Consider the following 19,339-nt stretch of genomic DNA (forward strand, 5'->3'; position numbering starts at 1 on the left):
GAGGCTGGGATGATTGTCCTTGAATCAAAGGGAGTTTGACATAAGACTGGGTTGAATGGCCTTAAATAAAAGGGAGTTTGACATAAGACTGGGATGATTGTCTTTAAATGAAAAGGGAGTTTGACATAAAACTGAGTTGGATGGCCTTTAATCAAAGGGAGTTTGACATACGAATGAGTTGATTGGCCTTTAATCAAAGGGAGTTTGACATAAGACTGAGTTGATTGGCCTTGAATCAAAGGGAGTTTGATGAGGCTGGGCTGATTGGCCTTGAATCAAAGGGAGTTTGACATAAGACTGAGTTGATTGGCCTTCAATCAAAGGGAGTTTGACATAAGACTGAGTTAATTGGCCTTAAATCAAAGGGAGTTTGACATGAGACTGGCTGGCTGGCCTTGAATCGAAGGGAGTAATATATAAAATTGGCATCTGAGTTGACATTACTTTAGATTACATTGCATGTGTAACTACAGTACATTTGAAAACTATATATATAGGTCAGATTACTTTCCTTTTTTCCTGGTGTCTTTATTGGCATGAAATTCAGCCATGTAATTTGCAGTGATTTAATGACATCCCAACTGATTGATGTAAGAAAATAATTGAGAAAGCTCTCCAATTCACCGTGAGAACAAATTACATATCCTGTTCTTGGAAACAGTCTGATGCTCCCTAAAATTCACATACCCCTGCTTTGTTGGATTGAAAGACTACCGGTAGATAGAGCAGATGGGCCTTTGCTAAAATTTATGATAACGTCAAGTTTAAATAACAAAGATATCCACATTTGCAATAGTTCAATATATATTAAAATATTTTAAAGTAAAATAATATTAAAAATGAAGATATTAATTGTTGGTGTGCCACAAAATAGAATAATTAAATATGTATTTGAGCTAGTAAATAAATAAAACATGAATAGGCGAAACATGAACAAAATCATAATGAAAAGACTTTGAGGTTAATTCTTTAAATCTTTGAAGTAGTAGATGTTTAAGATGGAGTTGCATGAATCACTAAATGATATTGGACCCTATTTGAAGATCATCATCATTGGATCATTTGAATTAAATGTATTTCAACAAGACTTTACAAGAATCTTAAATATATTAAAAATAAGCAAACTGGATTCTTAAAGATATTGAAAATAATTAAACTGGATCATTAAAGATATTGAAAAGAAGCAAACTGGATTCCTAAAGATACTGAAAAGAAGCAAACTGGATTCTTAAAGATAATTGAAAAGAAGCAAACTGGATTCCTAAAGATATTGAAAAGAAGCAAACTGGATTCTTAAAGATACTGAAAAAAAGCAAACTGGATTCTTAAAGACATTGAAAATAAGCAAACTGGATTCTTAAAGATACTGAAAATAAGCAAACTGGATTCCTAAAGATACTGAAAAGAAGCAAACTGGATTCTTAAAGATAAATGAAAAGAAGTAAACTGGATTCCTAAAGATACTGAAAAGAAGCAAACTGGATTCTTAAAGATACTGAAAAAAAGCAAACTGGATTCTTAAAGACATTGAAAATAAGCAAACTGGATCCTTAAAGATACTGGAAAATAAGCAAACTGGATTCCTAAAGATACTGAAAAGAAGCAAACTGGATTCCTAAAGATATTGAAAATAAGCAAACTCATAACCAAACTGAGTGTTAAATGTATACTTTGCAGACCAAACTTTTGATGGAAAATAAGCAAACATACAAGATTGTTATTAGACATGATATAATATCTAACACCATACACAGATGTCTCTGATTAAACTCATACATATATTTTCTGAATGATTAAGAACAGACAGGTTTGTATTGAGGTCACAGTACAGATACTAAATTTTATTTTGTAGGCTGTGGAATTAATTTTAAAGACTCCAATTAAACATTCACAAAGGCCACCATGCACCATTTGGATACATACAGTAACTGGTGTAGAAGCTCTCCAGTAAAAATAGAGAGAATTGGGTAAATTTGAAAATGAATTAGATCTATCTATTAATGTGACAACATAGTTAAACCATGTTATATCACACTTGTAAATGAGATCAAAAATGACATGCTGATGTATCAGTCATATTTCATTATAGTAGTCCTATGGACTACAAAGATGGGTGGTACCATTGGAATAAAAAGTATTATTCAAAATTATTATCATCACAGATAAACAGACATGATAGATAGAAATATATCTTGCTTCAGTTCAATTTTTAAGTACAGAACAATTTTCATAATGCCAAAGACTATATTATAATATAAATAATTCCATTGATATAGCACTTAAAGATGACCAGGTAACACAGATTTAAATGTCAATAATTATATTTAATGTATAGTGTTAATTGTACCACCAATCTGTTTACCTCACCCAACACACTTTCCTTAATCATTGCTGCAGTATCACTGTCAGATGATAAACTTTGTCCAGTTAAGTTGTACCCTTGTTTTCAACATAATTTAACACCTGGGACAATACTTTAGGCTCAGTTGGCAGAAAACAGAAAACTTAAATTTGATCTAAAAGTCTGACATATAATGATTTTATTTTCATGCCACTTTTGTGTGTGTTTTTACAATTGTACTCATTGCAACAAAAATTTAAGAATTAATTAAAGTTTTTATTTTCTTGCAACAGTGTGTGAGCAAAAGATTAAATTTACTCCACAAAATTTAATGAAATGAACACAATTGTTAGACTCTTCTCCCTTCTCCATCCCCCAGCTCCATTTGGATGTCTTGAACATTGTGCCTCTACATAAATTGATCTCATGATTGGTGATGTCATATAGTGTCTTGTGAATATATGACCAAGGTCCATTGTGATATTTGATCACGTTGATACTCTCATTTAACAGTACCCATTGGTGTTGCGACCAACGTTATGGCATACCCTTACAATTCTACTGCAGTACTTGTGACATGGGACGTAACTCCAAATGTGAGGGAGAACATGAAGGGAACACTTCTAGGATATCAGGTAAATAATGATCAAACCTCATGTTCTACTGTAATACATGCATTAAACTTGTGATGGCTGTGTTTTGGCAATGTGACAAAACACTTAAGTTATCCTGTGTATAATTAAGATTAACCCAGATCACCAAAACATTAGAGTAATTACCTATAATGAAACAAGGATCAATACACATCCCAGATCCATTCCAAACACCATCAGCCTCTACCATTGCATAATAAAAAGAAACAAAAAGAACTGAGATTAGACTGTGTCCTCCAGTCCACTTCCGATTTCATCTCAATGCCAGGGAAAGCAAAAACAAAGTATGTGGAAAAATAAATTCAAGTGAAAACAAGGCACCCCACAGTTTTGGGTATTAGAAGGTGCTGTTATCATTGATTGAAGTAAATTAGCTTCATCAGTCGGCTTGATTGGATTAACTGCTACTCACAAAACTAGACCCGTATTATGGCTCGGCTTTAGCTTTACTAATATGTCAACATGGTATCATACCAGTGAAGTTTAAAAAGCCAAATAGGGAGATTTAATTTAAAAAATATGGAGGCTGGGAACTAAAATCAGGATGTTTTTCACAGTATTTTTTAAGCCTCCTTGTCACTAAATATTGATTGATCTTTTGGTTCCACTAAGTGTGAAATTCTCAATGGACAGGCCATTTCTCCCTGTGACATGTCTTATTTTCCCCCAGGATGTATCCTTTTTTCATATTCTGGTCAATTGTGGCCAAAATGGACAACAGCTAAAGGTTAAGTTTTAAGAGAACAAGCAAGAAAGTCAGTGCGACTGATTAAGTTAATCGTTATCATTGCAGTTATCTTGTATAAAAGACTGGCCCTCCAGCATATGTATATCGAATTCAAAGAAACCATGTTCTACAGTGTGTGTTATGTAAGCACCAGCAATTGATTGATTGGCAAATAAACAATGCCCTATTTTGCTGTAACTGCCACTGTCTAAATACACAGTCTCAGACTAGAGTACATGTATTAACTATTTTTCTGATGTTTTATATCCCACCTTTTTTCTTTCTTCTCAACTGAAAAGACATTTTACAGTGAATACTAAATAACATATTTATTCTGAATTAGCTTTTTGAGGGCACATAAGCTGCAATTGCCTGTTTCTACACTCCTTCTTTGAATTTAATGATGGTAACTAATGTCTGTTTATATGATACAGTAATGTCTGGTGTTCACGAAAGTTTCTTTTGTGGGAAAGGAGATGCTGCAGCATTCACAGTGATCATTTTTGGAATTAAAACTGATTGCTGACAATTAAGTTGTTGTGGTTTCTTTTTTGGTGTTTTATTTTTGATTTTAGTATTGTTGTAGAAACATGTATAAGTTTTAATGAATAATGTTGAAACTTAACATTCAATTTGCTGAAAGAATTCTTTGCCGTGTGATAATAATTATTTTGTCACAACAATATTCATAGGTGATAAAATAGAACATGGCTTCTGTGGATTGCATAAGATCTATCTATTTATGTAGGATTTTTTAGGAGAAATGAAAATCAACATATAATGTAATAATCTGGAGTTTTCAGCAAAAATTGGAAGATATTATAAAATCGGGACATAGGCGTGGAATGACCCCCAAAATCATGAGTCTTTTTCTACTGGCATTAGAGTTGACAGGTATGTGGCATTATCACAATTGGAGCAGCTCCTGAGTTCTGTCATAGGTTAGTAGTTTCACCAATAAAGTGAGTTTTCAGTTTTATTAAGTGGGTGTACAAGCAATTAATAAGAAACAACAATTAAGCCTCACAGACTATGGAGGATGTCACTATAATGCAACAAATATATAACTTTAATTTAGGCTATACATATTGACACATTTTAGTTTTCATCCAATATTGCATCATCTTTTGGAGATTCTATCATTTAGATAATCTTGTGTCATGTAGAAAATTGGTTTTGATGATCAGTTCAAATGTTATGTACTATGTTCAAACTTCTATGATAAAGAGTTAGATCAGATCTCTAACCATCCAACATACCAACACAGGCTTGGGTGCTAATTTATCATTTAATGTGATGCATTTTCCATGTAGACCCCAAAAGCATGACAAACAGAAAATAATACATAGTTTTTTCACTCTGTGCCATGAAGCCTATTATAAAATGAAGCTGGGTGCATTTAAATTGCTTTTGCATCTGCAGGTGTTTACACTACTTTACTGTAGAATGGGTACCTGGCACACTGTTAAACTGATGGATAAGATTTTGTTTTATTGGTTTAATATTGTGTTTTGCACTTACTTTTGATGGGGTGCCATTCAAAAGGTTTCATTAAATTGCACAAAGCATGTGTTTCTCTGTGTCATTTTATGTGCTGAGGGAAATATATTCAAGCTGAGCTAGCCTTAAAGGAAAGATTATTAAACATTCTTTCCTTATTTTTAAGTCTCAATTAATAGATATGGAATCATACAGTGAACTCTGCTGGCCATTGGAGACCAGTAGTTCATGAGCCTTGAATAAATGGAATATTTATTGTTAGTATTAAGCCAAAATAAATACTGTTTAAATTACACTCCTCTAGTAAATTAATTCATTCATTTAATCATAAAGATATATATATATATATATATATATATATATATATATATATATATATATATATATATATCTGGAACTAAAATATGTTTTTTTTATACAAAATTGCTGCAGGTGAACTATTGGGAGAGGTTTGGTGTGAGTCCAATCATGAATTCCCTAAGCTGGCGTGGAGAGACCAGCTCTGGAATTGCCTTAGGTCTTAAGCCTAACACATGGTACACTGTCAATGTTCAGGTCCTGAATACGGCAGGGATGGGACCCATTAGTGAAGTAGCCCATATCAGGACTTATAAACGGGGTAAGTGTTGGTTAAATATTATGTTTAAATGCTAATTATGTTTTGTTGCTTTAGAAAACCTCTAAAAAATAAGGCATCAGACTATTCACAGGTAAAACTTTGCCTTTTGGTGCATTTTACGTCCAGAAGAGTGATGAACCCAAAGGAAAATGCTGATTATGGATTGGTTCCACTTGGAACAGCTGTAGGGTTTGAACCCAAAACAGTTGATATGTGAATCACATGCATTGCTCTTGACCTTGACATTAGTTATATTATAACCTCTGCACACTATCTTCGTAACTGTTGTTAATATTTAATTGTTTACATGGACCAATGTGTTCATGTTTTTGAACACAATGGTCCATAGTCTTTGTAAATTCCATTTATCGATGTAAAAAACAAAAAAATAAAAATTATTAGTTGATCACTTTTTATTTTTTACACTTAAGAATCAAACTAAAAAGAATGTCAGTCTCTGTATGCATTTAGCAAACACTAATTAATTGTTTGCAATTAAAAATAAGCTGCACAGAATTCAGCCATTTATTTCATGAATTTATCATAATAATGTCAAGATACAAATTTTGTATTTGTTTCCAAGGTTGGATTGGATAAAACTGTGACCAAAAACTAATTGTGGTACCAAATATCATGCAAGAACTAATTGTGGTACCAAATATAATGCAATAAAATAGAAATGTTGATCTTCTGAATTCAATCAGAATTATCTTCTGTCTCTTTCCTCAAAGGCATTTTAAATTTTTTCTCCCTTTTTCACTAGTCAATATTGTTACGAATATTTAATATAATTGTTTGTTTGTTAGTTTAAATTTTTTTAATATAATTTCATTACATGCTTTTGTAATGTAACAGTTGTATGCTGGACTTGACCTTGTCAGAAATTTAGTTAATTTCTGCTTGATCTGATTGATATTTTTAAATTTCATTTTACAACTAATACATAGCTAAATTTTATGCTCTCTGTGCATGGGCTTAATATCAGGATCATTATGAGTAGAAGAAGTATTTTTATTTGGGTCAGGATTTTTAAATTTCCTAAGTGAATTTTACCGGTTATGGTTTTGATTTTGTAAACATCAGGATCATTCTAGAAGGTTTCTTCATTAGATAATGTTTTTTTAGAAAATGCTAATTGCGACCTGAGGTCAAGTAGAGAACTATATAATCTTGTAACTGTGAGGATTTGGTCATTGATGCTTTAACATCTAGCACTTTCAAGTTGTATTATGTTGTGACCAGTTCGGCTGAATTTTATTTTCTTCAGTTTATTGAACTACTACTACCTTGCAAATCCAGCTCTCCTTGGTTAAAACATTTAGCTGAAAATGCTACAAGTTATCAGCCCACCTAGGTGGCATTTAGATAGAGTGATTTTCCCTTGACACAGGGATAGGCTGCGAATCTCATAAATATCTTGGTTACTACTTCCGCTTGTACTGAGCCCTGCTCTCTTGACAGAGGGACTTCACAAAATAGATTTACCAGTTTCTGGAAGTACTATAATTTACAAGTTGGAGGAGTCTTCACTTCTAAAGGGAATTTATACTTCACCTGATATTTCCAGTCTTTCTTTCTTCCTCTTATGACAGAATTCTGTCTTTGCAATAGTATCACTTTGCCATCAATCGCATACTTTATAGTAATTACATACCTGCATTGATAACCTATTCATCCCCTCATATAGTTATGGCTATAATTTTTTATTATACGTGCATGCAGGTCAGGTGTGGGCTATATAAAAGTCTTAATATATGTGCAATTTCCGCTACGGTCAGATACATACTGGTACATTTTCTATACAATGTAGTCTTAATTTCCTTAAACCAAGCACTAAACGAAACATTACATTTACTTGTACAGGTCGTCATTTGACCTTCCTACAGGTAGCATTAATTGATATTATTAATGGTGACATTTCATTGCCTTCATTAGGTCGACTGCAGTGTGCACCATTTTTAAGGTAAATTTATTTATGAGGTATAGTTATGTACTGACAAGGAGTTTTTAAAGAAAAAACAGGTGCAGGCTATACCTATTCCTATGTTCTGCTTCTAACTACCTAATAACAGGTTGGACCATGGACAGGACCAGATGGAAACTATGTATATGCTGGAAGAATGTGACAGACACTCATCCAATATGTGTACTATGTTCAGTTTGTGAAGTTATTATCACATCTGAGTTCTATTCAGCATGGACTGAAGGTCAATGGGCTTCTTTGCTTGGGGAATCGAAGGGGAAGGCACAGAAGCACATGTTGAAGGACAAAGTAGTCACAAGCATATATGCCGACATGTCTTCCATACATGAATTATGTCTGGAGGGATGTAAATCCACACGTTGTGCATCAGCCACAAAACGTTGTCAATCAGCATGTTTAGAGACAGATTTTCCCCCCCATTTCACCACCACAACAGGATGCAATTTTATTGGTGATGCCAAGAGACCATTCAGCATCAGGGTTCGATTCCATGCCTCTCACTGGAGAACAAGATAAAGAGCAAATTGAACAGCCTAGTATAATCTTATACAGCAGATTTGCAGACTGGATCAACAGCCTAGTATAATCTTGTACAGCAGATTTGCAGACTGGATCAAGCATCCTGTACCCATCCCATCCTCATGAACATGACAATGTCAAACCTGCAAAGATAGCCATGTTCTGTTACGACCAGATTTCCACATACACGTCCGATCATAATGGGTCACATCCACAGTGGATGATGAATTATAAGCCAAACAGAAGTACACCCTTTGTCCATTTTGACAAACCCAGCCTATACAGGCATTTGCATGGATCAGTCTAACCTTTATAGTGTTGCTAGACAACACACTACCTATAATATCCAAGAGAGGTCACTTTGCAATATTTTGAAGTCTTTTCTATTCAAAGGGAGCTTGTAATTAATGACTGCTTGGAAGTCATCATATCAAATTCAGGACGTTCTTTCAAGTATAGTGTATAAAGGTTGGGTGGCTCATTCATAAAACAACATGAATAATAAAGGCTGGGTGGCTCAGTCATAAAAGAACATGAATAATAAAGGTTGGGTGGCTCAGTCATAAAACAGGGGCCCTGAGTGGCCGAGTGGTCTAAAGCACTCTCCATTATGGATCACTGTCATCTCACCTCTGTCTGCGTGGGTTCCATTCTGGGATTTGGCCAGTGTGGTTATGTGAGAAAGCTTGCCAGTAGCTTCTCATGGGTTGGTGGTTCTTCCCAGGGTTTTGCCCGGTTCTTCCTCCACCATTAATACTGGCCGCCATGCATAGCCTATCATGTGCTGAAAAATGGCATTAAACCCCACAACAGCAACAACAACAACAGTCATAAAACAACATGGATAATAAAGGTTTGGTGGCTCAGTCATAAAACAACATGGATAATAAAGGTTTGGTGGCTCAGTCATAAAACAACATATATAATAAAGGTTGGGTGGCTCATTCATAAAACAACATGGATAATAAAGGTTGGGTGGCTCATTCATAAAACAACATGGATAATAAAGGTTGGGTGGTTCATTCATTAAACTGACATGAATAATAAGGGTTGTGTGGCTCAGTCATAAAAGAACATGAATAATAAAGGTTTGGTGTCTCAGTCTTAAAACAACATGGATAATACTTCTACTCTGTGTGTTTCCATTGCATCCTGATGCATCTACTCACCTAGAAGAAAAACCAAACTAGAAAAAAAACAAGTCAACCAAAAAGCATATTCATTTATATAAACAATTAAATGATCAATTGAAATGCAAGTAAGTATCCATTGCACTCAATATGGGAGTTACTGTTTTGTTACTCTAAAATATTCTTTGCACTCATTATGGGTGTTACTGTTTTGTTACTCTAAAATATCCATTACACTCATTATTGGTGTTACTGTTTTGTTTCTCAAAAATATTCAATGCACTCTCCATGGATGTTAATGTTTTGTTACTCTAAAATAATAATTGCACTCCTTATGGGTGTTACTGTTTGTTTCACTAAATTATCCATTGCACTCATTATGGGTGTTACTGTTTTGTTTCTCTAAAATACAGATTGCACTCATTATGGGTGTTACTGTTTTGTTTCTCTAAAATACAGATTGCACTCATTATGGGTGTTACAGTTTTGTTACTTTAAAATATCCATTGCACTCATGGGTGTTACTGTTTTGTTTCTCTAAAATACAGGTTGCACTCATTATGGGTGTTTTTGATTTGTTACTCTAAAATATTCATTGAACTCATTATGGGTGTTACTGTTTCATTTCTCTAAAATATTCATTGCACTCATTGTGTGTGTTACTGTTTAATTTCTCTAAAATATTCATTGCACTCATTATGGGTGTTACTGTTTTGTTTCTCTAAAATATTCATTACACTCATTATGGGTGTTACAATTTCATTACTCTAAAATATTCATTGCACTCATTATGGGTGTTACTGTTTTGTTTCTCTAAAATATTCATTACACTCATTGTGGGGGTTACTGTTTTGTTACTCTTAAATATTCATTGCACTCATTATGGGTGTTACTGTTTTGTTTCTCTAAAATATTCATTGCACTCGTTGTGGGGGTTACTGTTTTGTTACTCTAAAATATCCATTGTACTTATTATGGGTGTTACTGTTTTGTTTCTGTAAAATATTCATCACACTCATTGTGGGGGTTTCTGTTTTGTTTCTCTAAAATATCCATTGTACTCATTATGGGTGTTACTCTTTTGTTTCTCTAAAATATTCATCACACTCACTGTGGGGGTTACTGTTTTGTTACTCTTAATATTCATTGCACTCAATATGGGTGTTACTGTTTTGTTTCTCTAAAATATTCATTGTACTCATTGTGGGGGTTACTGTTTTGTTACTCTAAAATATTCATTGCACTCATTATGGGTGTTACTGTTTTGTTTCTCTAAAATATTCATTGTACTCATTGTGGGGGTTACTGTTTTGTTACTCTAAAATATTCATTGCACTCATTATGGGTGTTACTGTTTTGTTTCTCTAAAATATTCATTGCACTCATTGTGGGGGTTACTGTTTTGTTACTCTAAAATATTCATTGCACTCATTATGGGTGTTACTGTTTTGTTTCTCTAAAATATTCATTGCACTCGTTGTGGGGGTTACTGTTTTGTTACTCTAAAATATCCATTGCACTTATTATGGGTGTTACTGTTTTGTTTCTCTAAAATATCCATTGCACTCATTATGGGTGTTACTCTTTTGTTTCTCTAAAATATCCATTGCACTCATTATGGGTGCTACTGTTTTGTTTCTCTAAAATATTCATTGCACTCATTATGGGTGTTACTGTTTTGTTTCTCTAAAATATTCATCACACTCATTGTGGGGGTTACTGTTTTGTTACTCTAAAATATCCATTGCACTCATTATGGGTGTTAGTGTTTCATTTCTCTAAAATATTCATTGCACTCATTATGGGTGTTACAGTTTTGTTACTTTAAAATATCCACTGTACCCATTATGGGTGTTACTATTTTGTTTCTCAAAAATATCCATTGCACTCATTATGTGTGTTGCTGTTTTGTTACTCTAAAATGTCCATTGCACTCATTATGGGTGTTACTGTTTTGTTTCTCTAAAATATTCATTGCACTCATTATGGGTGTTACTGTTTCGTTTCTCTAAAATATTCATCACACTCATTGTGGGGGTTACTGTTTTATTACTCTAAAATATCCATTGCACTCATTATGGGTGTTACTGTTTCATTTCTTTGAAATATTCATTGCACTGATTATGGGTGTTACAGTTTTGTTACTTTAAAATATCCACTGCACTCATTATGGGTGTTACAGTTTTGTTACTTTAAAATATCCACTGCACTCATTGTTACTGTTTTCTTTTTTTAAAATATCCATTGCACTCATTATGGGTGTTACAGTTTTGTTACTTTAAAATATCCACTGCACTCATTATGGGTGTTACTGTTTTGTTGCTCTAAATTGTCCATTGCACTCATTATGGGCGTTACTGTTTTGTTACTATAAAATATCCATTGCACTCATTATGAGTGTTACTGTTTTGTTTCTCAAAAATATCTGTTGCACTCATTATGGGTGTTACTGTTTTGTTTCTCTAAAATATTCATCACACTTGTTGTGGGGGTTACTGTTTTGTTACTCTAAATTATCCATTGCACTCGTTATGGGTGTTACTGTTTTGTTTCTCTAAAATATTCATCACACTCATTTTGGGGGTTACAGTTTTGTTACTCTAAAATATCCATTGCACTCATTATGGGTTTTACAGTTTTGTTACTCTAAAATATTCATTGCACTCATTATGGGTGTTACAGTTTTGTTACTCTAAAATATCCATTGCACTCATTATGGGTGTTACAGTTTTGTTACTCTAAGATATCCATTGCACTCATTATGGGTGTTACTGTTTTGTTTCTCTAAAATATTCATTGCTCTCATTGTGGGGGTTGCTGTTTTTATTTCTCTAAAATATCCATTGCACTAATTATGGGGGTTACTGTTTGTTTCTCTTAAATATCCATTGCACTCATTATGGGTGTTACTCTTTTGTTTCTCTAAAATATCAGTTGCACTCATTATGGGTGCTACTGTTTTGTTTCTCTAAAATATTCATCACACTCGTTGTGGGGGTTACTGTTTTGTTACTCTAAAATATGCATCGCACTCATTATGGATGTTACTGTTTTGTGACTCTAAACTATCCATTGCACTCATTATGGGTGTTACAGTTTTGTTGCTCTAAGATATCCATTGCACTCATTATGGGTGTTACTGTTTTGTTACTCTAAGATATCCATTGCACTCATTATGGGTGTTACAGGTTTGTTTCTCTAAAATATCCATTGCACTCGTTATGGGTGTTACAGGTTTGTTTCTCTAAAATATCGATTGCACTCGTTATGGGTGTTACTGTTTTGTTACTCTAAAATATCCATTGCACTCATTATGGGTGTTACTGTTTTGTTACTCTAAGATATCTATTGCACTCATTATGGGTGTTACAGTTTTGTTACTCTAAGATATCCATTGAATGTATCACATACACACCCGGCACCATTAAATGTGGGCAAAATGTACAGAAAAAAGTTCCAAAGCTAAGCCCAAATCTATTGATTGATCTAGGTTGTTTATTTGTTTAATTGGTTATGAATTGAAAATGAGAAGCTTTCATTGTCTTTGTAAGCTATGTAGTTTGAATGTTTGTGAGTCACGATTTTATTCCGTGAAAGCTGTTATTTTTGAAGTTCAATAACTTCAAATTTCATTATATGCATCAATGTTTCATTAGTTGTGTTTGGTTTATGGCATATCAGAATGAATAAGGCATTGGAAATGATGAATAAAAGTTACGATCACAGGCAAGTAATGAGCAAATTGCTAGTAATAAAAACTAGATAGTTTTTGCATTCAGATACAACTTATCTTCCAAATACTAATATACCATTGCCCACTTTATCCTTGTACTGCTCCACACGATTTGGTATTTAACATAACACTTACACATTGCCCACTTTATCCTTGTACTGCTCCACACAATTGGGTATTTAACATAACACTTATACATTGCCCACTTTATCCTTGTACTGCTCCACATGATTTGGTATTTAACATAACACTTACACATTGCCTACTTTATCCTTGTACTACTCCACATGATTTGGTATTTAACATAACACTTACACATTGCCCACTTTATCCTTGTACTACTCCACATGATTTGGTATTTAACATAACACTTACACATTGCCCACTTTATCCTTGTACTACTCCACACAATTTGGTATTTAACATAACACTTACACATTGCCCACTTTATGCTTGTACTGCTCCACACAATTGGGTATTTAACATAACACTTACACATTGCCCACTTTATCCTTGTACTGCTCCACACAATTTGGTATTTAACATAACACTTACACATTGCCCACTTTATCCTTGTACTGCTCCACACAATTTGGTATTTAACATAACACTTACACATTGACCACTTTATCTTTTTAAAGTTCTGCATGATTTGGTATTTAACATAACACTTACACATTGTCCACTTTATCCTTGTACTGTTCCACATGATTTGGTATTTAACATAACACTTACACATTGCCCACTTTATCCTTGTACTGTTCCACATGATTTGGTATTTAACATAACACTTACACATTGTCCACTTTATCCTTGTACTGTTCCACATGATTTGGTATTTAACATAACACTTACACATTGTCCACTTTATCCTTGTACTGTTCCACATGATTTGGTATTTAAGATAACACTTACACATTGACCACTTTATCCTTGTACTGCTCCACATGATTTGGTATTTAACATAACACTTACACATTGTCCACTTTATCCTTGTACTGTTCCACATGATTTGGTATTTAACATAACACTTATACATTGCCCACTTTATCCTTGTACTGTTCCACATGATTTAGTATTTAACATAACACTTACACATTGCCCACTTTATCCTTGTACTGTTCCACATGATTTGGTATTTAACATAACACTTACACATTGCCTACTCTATCCTTGAACTGTTCCACATGATTTTGTATTTATCATAACACTTGCACAAATTTCAAAAGTGGTAGAAGGTGACGACTAAGACATATAGTGCTAACTAAGACATTGAACTGCAAAACATTTGTTGAATGAGCTACAGTTAATTTAGATATAGTTGCACAATCAGTAACTTAGACATATATAAATGAAATCACTTTTTTTTACATACTATTTTATGGCAGAGAATTATAAACATAATCAACTAAGTTTTAGGTATTTGTAGATGTAATTGAATGAACCTTGTCTTATGATGATAAATGGAGTGACTACTTGTGTCAAGACTGTCTTTATGATGATCCATGGAGTGACTACTTGTGCCAAGACTGTCTTTATGACAATCCATGGGGTGACTACTTGTGCCAAGACTGTCTTTATGATGATCCATAGAGTGACTACTTGTGCCAAGACTGTCTTTATGACGATCCATGGGGTGACTACTTGTGCCAAGACTGTCTTTGCTTAAAATCTGACAATTACTGCAGAACATGACTACGTTGTCATTATCTATGTACCGGTACATTTTCTGCTCATCGAAACTTGCAGCTCAGTTGTTGTTGTTGTTGTGGGGTTTAACACCATTTTTCAGCACATGAAAGGCTATGCATGGGGGCTAGTATTATGGTGGAGGAAGAACCCGGGAAAACCCCAGGAAGAACCACCGACCCACGAGAAGCTACTGGCAAGCTTTCTCACACACCCACATTGGCCGAATCCTAGACTTGAACCCACGCAGACAAAGGTGAGATGGCAGTGATCCGTAACGGAGAGCGCTTTAGACCACTCGGCCACTCGGGGCCCCACTTGCAGCTCAGAGTGTTTCCTCAAAGATATATAGGTAATTGTCATATGTTTGCAAGATAAATTGGATTACAGTGACACACTTGAAGCAATAGCCTATCCATCTAGCCTTTAGTAGCAGACATCTCATAATATCACTATGGATGAATCTGCACAAGTTCATCTATGTCATTAATGTTTTATTAGAGAATACATGTCTTCTGGTTGGTTGTATTTTAACTGCCAGACAAGCAATAGAAATTGTAGATTCATTTACTTTGAAACAGAACATAAGAAACAAACAATTAATAAGGCTAGATTATTCCTTTGGCAATAAAATGCTTCTATTATAAGTACCACTGTCATGCATGGTGATAAAGTGCTTGTATGGTAAGTACCACTGTCATTCATGGTACCACTACCATGCATGTTGATAAAGTGCTTGTATGGTAAGTACCACTGTCGTTCATGGTACCACTACCATGCATGTTGATAAAGTGCTTGTATGGTAAGTACCATTGCCCTGCACATGATCATGCTGAAAGCATGCATTGCATTCTGCATGTTTGTTTGCAAGTTAATGTATTTATAATGTATTTATCTTTTCATTCAAACTCTGCTTGTTCTTCAGAACAGACATTACTGCATTTTCAAGTGATTCTTGTACAGCTCATATTTGTTAAATTATGTACTAAGCAATTGGTGCACATGTAATTATTTTTCATCAAGCATTTTTATTCCTTTACAAACATTATGTTTACTTTCATATGAAATGGATACAGTTTCAGCTTTTACTATCAATGACTTTAACTCAAATGCTGTCTAGCTACAAGTCCAGGGACTTTCTTATTCATTAGTGGTAAGCCACATCTGTTTTTTTTGGGCCATAGATGTTGATGTTATCCTGGTTGTGTACCATTGTTCTGTCTCATAATGAATGCATGAAAAATCAACTATTACCAGTCTAATTATATTACAGTATTTGTCTTCTTCCCTGTTTGCCAAAATGACAACATTATCATAATTATGTCACAGTACTGTATGTTGTATTTTTCCACTTGTTGTTAAATGATAATATTAGCCATTTCCACTACATGCTCGAAACATCTTATGTGGATCGAAATACTTCCCAGATGAGCAATGCTAGAGCACCACCTGGTGTCTGATTTTCTCTATATGTGTGTCTGTCATATGAATGACATGAATTTTCCAAATTACTTGATCTTAGAATGTTTTATTTAAAAAATCAGTTCCACTCTTTTGATGTGCAATTTCATGAGCTTGTAATGCAGATTGGAGATTTTGGAAAGAACATTAAGAATATTCTAGGTTAATCGCATGGAAGAAAGATTACAGTAATTTAATTTCCAGGTGAAATTTTTTATAGATGTTCACATGTTACTGGTATCTAATTACTGGTAGAGTTCTATTGTGAGAAAGCCAGTCATTCATCTGTAAGTAAATTTATTATCATATCAGTGAAATATCAATGGATTATTGAACCTGTGGAGTTAAACTAATTCTGAAAGCAAATATAATTTTTTTCCCCTAATAACATTTCAAAAGCTCATTATCATGTTCAAAAACTTTGAAAGAAATCACGATAGTAAAGGCAACATAGAGTCAATTTTATACTCAGATTTGAAAATGCATGTTTACTGAGCATGTGGCTATATTTTATAATTCTGATTCTAGAAGCATAGAAGCACAAAAAGTAATGTTCAATACAAAATATGTTTCCCTATGTCTTTTCTACTCTGAAGCAACATGTTAAATATGCTGCACTGTTAGCCACAGTTGTACAGTATTTATATATATATATATATATATATATATATATATATATATATATATATATATATATATATATATAGCAAGTTCCAGGTATTCTTTGTTGATTGAAATAGTATTAACAACATGTTTCCTTGTATCAACACACTGGTTTTCATTTATCTTTGACTTTTTGAATAAGTTAAAATGGAATCTCAATCATGTAGACATATGTTATAAAAAATTAGGAGCAAAAGAAAAAGTGTTGAAGATTTCTTGAAAAACAAAATTTCATGAAATATTTATGTACTTTGATAGCTTTACTGGCAAGTAATATGCCTGTTATCAATTTGAAAACTGCAAAATTTTATGTTGCAACTAGTTCCAAATATACATCAATAACAACAATTCCACATGGTGGAAGTATAATTTTTTTTGAAAGCATTGTGGGAAATAAGAAAAAAAATAAAAAAATTGCACAACTATTATTGAGCATTGCAGATTAATCATCACAATTGCTGTCAAGGGTAACATTCATTTGTCCTTCCTCTGTGGTAGAGGCATGATGATAAAGAGTGTTAGTTTACAATTGTTTCTTGTTACATCTATAGTCAAGATATGGATTGGGAGGGGTGGAGGGAATGGGTAAGCCAAAACGCCATATTTTTTAAAATTTCTAAAGTAAAGCAGTTCTATATTTTGTGCAGATATGCTGTTTTAAGGTCTTTTTATGTTGCCAATTGCAGCACCAGCAATGTACCCTACAGAAATATATGTGTACTCCCACATGGCAGGCAGTGTCCGCGTGGTGTGGAGAGGTGTGCACACCAGTAGTAAAGAGGAGACATTGGAAGGATACACAGTAAGATAGAGAGACAGAGAAAAAGAGACATATATTAGCTGTTAATTCATAAATAGAGCAAAATTCTGTAAACATCACTATAAATGTTATACTATATTTACAATAGATGCTTCCCTGTGTTCAAATTATTGTTGGAGCACTTAGAAAGACTTTGATTCCTGGCAAGTGTCTGAACACAGGAAGCAGTGTATTATTGTTGCTGTGGCAAATTTCTGAACAAAGAAAACTCTGTATTATTGTTGTTGTGGCAAGTTTCTGAACACAGGAGTCAGTGTATTATGATTATTCTGGCAAGTTTCTGAACACAGGAAACTGTTTATTATTGTTGTTCTGGCAAGGTTCTGAACACAGGAAACTGTATTATTGTTGTTATGGTAAGTTTCTGAACACAGGAAACTGTAATTGTTGTTCTGGCAAGTTTCTGAACACAGGAAGCAGTGTATTTTTGTTGTTCTGGCAAGTTTTTGAACACAGGAAACTGTGTATTATTGCTGTTCTGGCAAGTTTCTGAACACAGAAAGCAGTGTATTATTGTTGATCCAGCAAGTGTCTGAACACAGGAAACTGTGTATTATTGTTGTTCTGGCAAGTTTTGAACATAGGAAACTATATTATTGTTGTTCTAGCAAGTTTCTGAACACAGGAAGCAGTGTATTATTGTTCGTTCTAGCAAGTTTCTGAACACAGGAAGCAGTGTATTATTGTTGTTCTAGCAAGTTTCTGAACACAGGAAGCAGTGTATTATTGTTGTTCTTGCAAGTTTCTGAACACAGGAAGCAGTGTATTATTGTTGTTCTGGCAAGTGTTTGAACACAGAAAACTATTATTGTTGTTCTGGCAAGTGTCGAAACACAGGAAACTTTGTATTATCACAAACGATCAGTAAGTAGTATGTTTATCAAGTATTTTAGGTTACTTCATTTGTATTAATACTGCATGATATTTGGGAGTATAGTATTAATCTGAGAAAACTAGTTCAATATTTTCCCATACAAATGCAGTAACATTTTTATTATATACTCATTTTCTTATTCTACCTAAGGCTTAATTAGGTAGAAAAAGGCCTAATTATACAACATACACTTCAAGAAATAACGTAATTGAATTTATGCTGTAATAAAAAATAAATATATAATCATAGAATGATCAGTACACAATAACAATATTAATGCACACATAGCACTGCTGAGAGACCTTTGAATTTCATCATTTTTGACTAGTTTCAAAAGATTCATCATTTTGGTCTAATTAAAATTGAAATTCAGAGTCATATTGTGAATGAAAGCACATTATAGCAACTTTTCCATTTTGTCTGTAATGCATGGATTTTGTTTTTATGTTAATCCAACTCAACTCTGCTTCTCTGATTATCATGGATTGGATTATTGGGTCAATTCAGTGCAGATTTCAGATGGAAATGTACTAAAAATTCCAGTACAGTTTCTGTGTGTATCAGGTTTTGCAGGACATGTCATTCAGAATTTCAGAACTAAGAAAGTACATTTTGAGGAAATTCAA

At 33.7% G+C, this 19,339-nt stretch overlaps 1 protein-coding gene across 1 annotated transcript in view; it reads left to right on the forward strand.

Annotated features, from left to right (window-relative positions):
- Positions 1-19,339, forward strand: part of LOC149791891 (contactin-like) — a 158,723-nt gene that overhangs the window by 131,283 nt on the left and 8,101 nt on the right. Inside the window, exons 21-23 of the mRNA XM_089970401.1 lie at positions 2,855-2,976; positions 5,654-5,840; positions 17,706-17,821. Of these exons, the coding sequence (XP_089826527.1) occupies positions 2,855-2,976; positions 5,654-5,840; positions 17,706-17,821 (425 nt within the window). The remainder of the gene's footprint in view (positions 1-2,854; positions 2,977-5,653; positions 5,841-17,705; positions 17,822-19,339) is intronic.

This window comes from Sinohyriopsis cumingii, chromosome 9 (genome assembly GCF_028554795.1).
Source record: "Sinohyriopsis cumingii isolate HCF-2022 chromosome 9, ASM2855479v2, whole genome shotgun sequence".
In the NCBI taxonomy this organism is placed as follows: Eukaryota; Metazoa; Mollusca; class Bivalvia; order Unionida; family Unionidae; genus Sinohyriopsis; species Sinohyriopsis cumingii.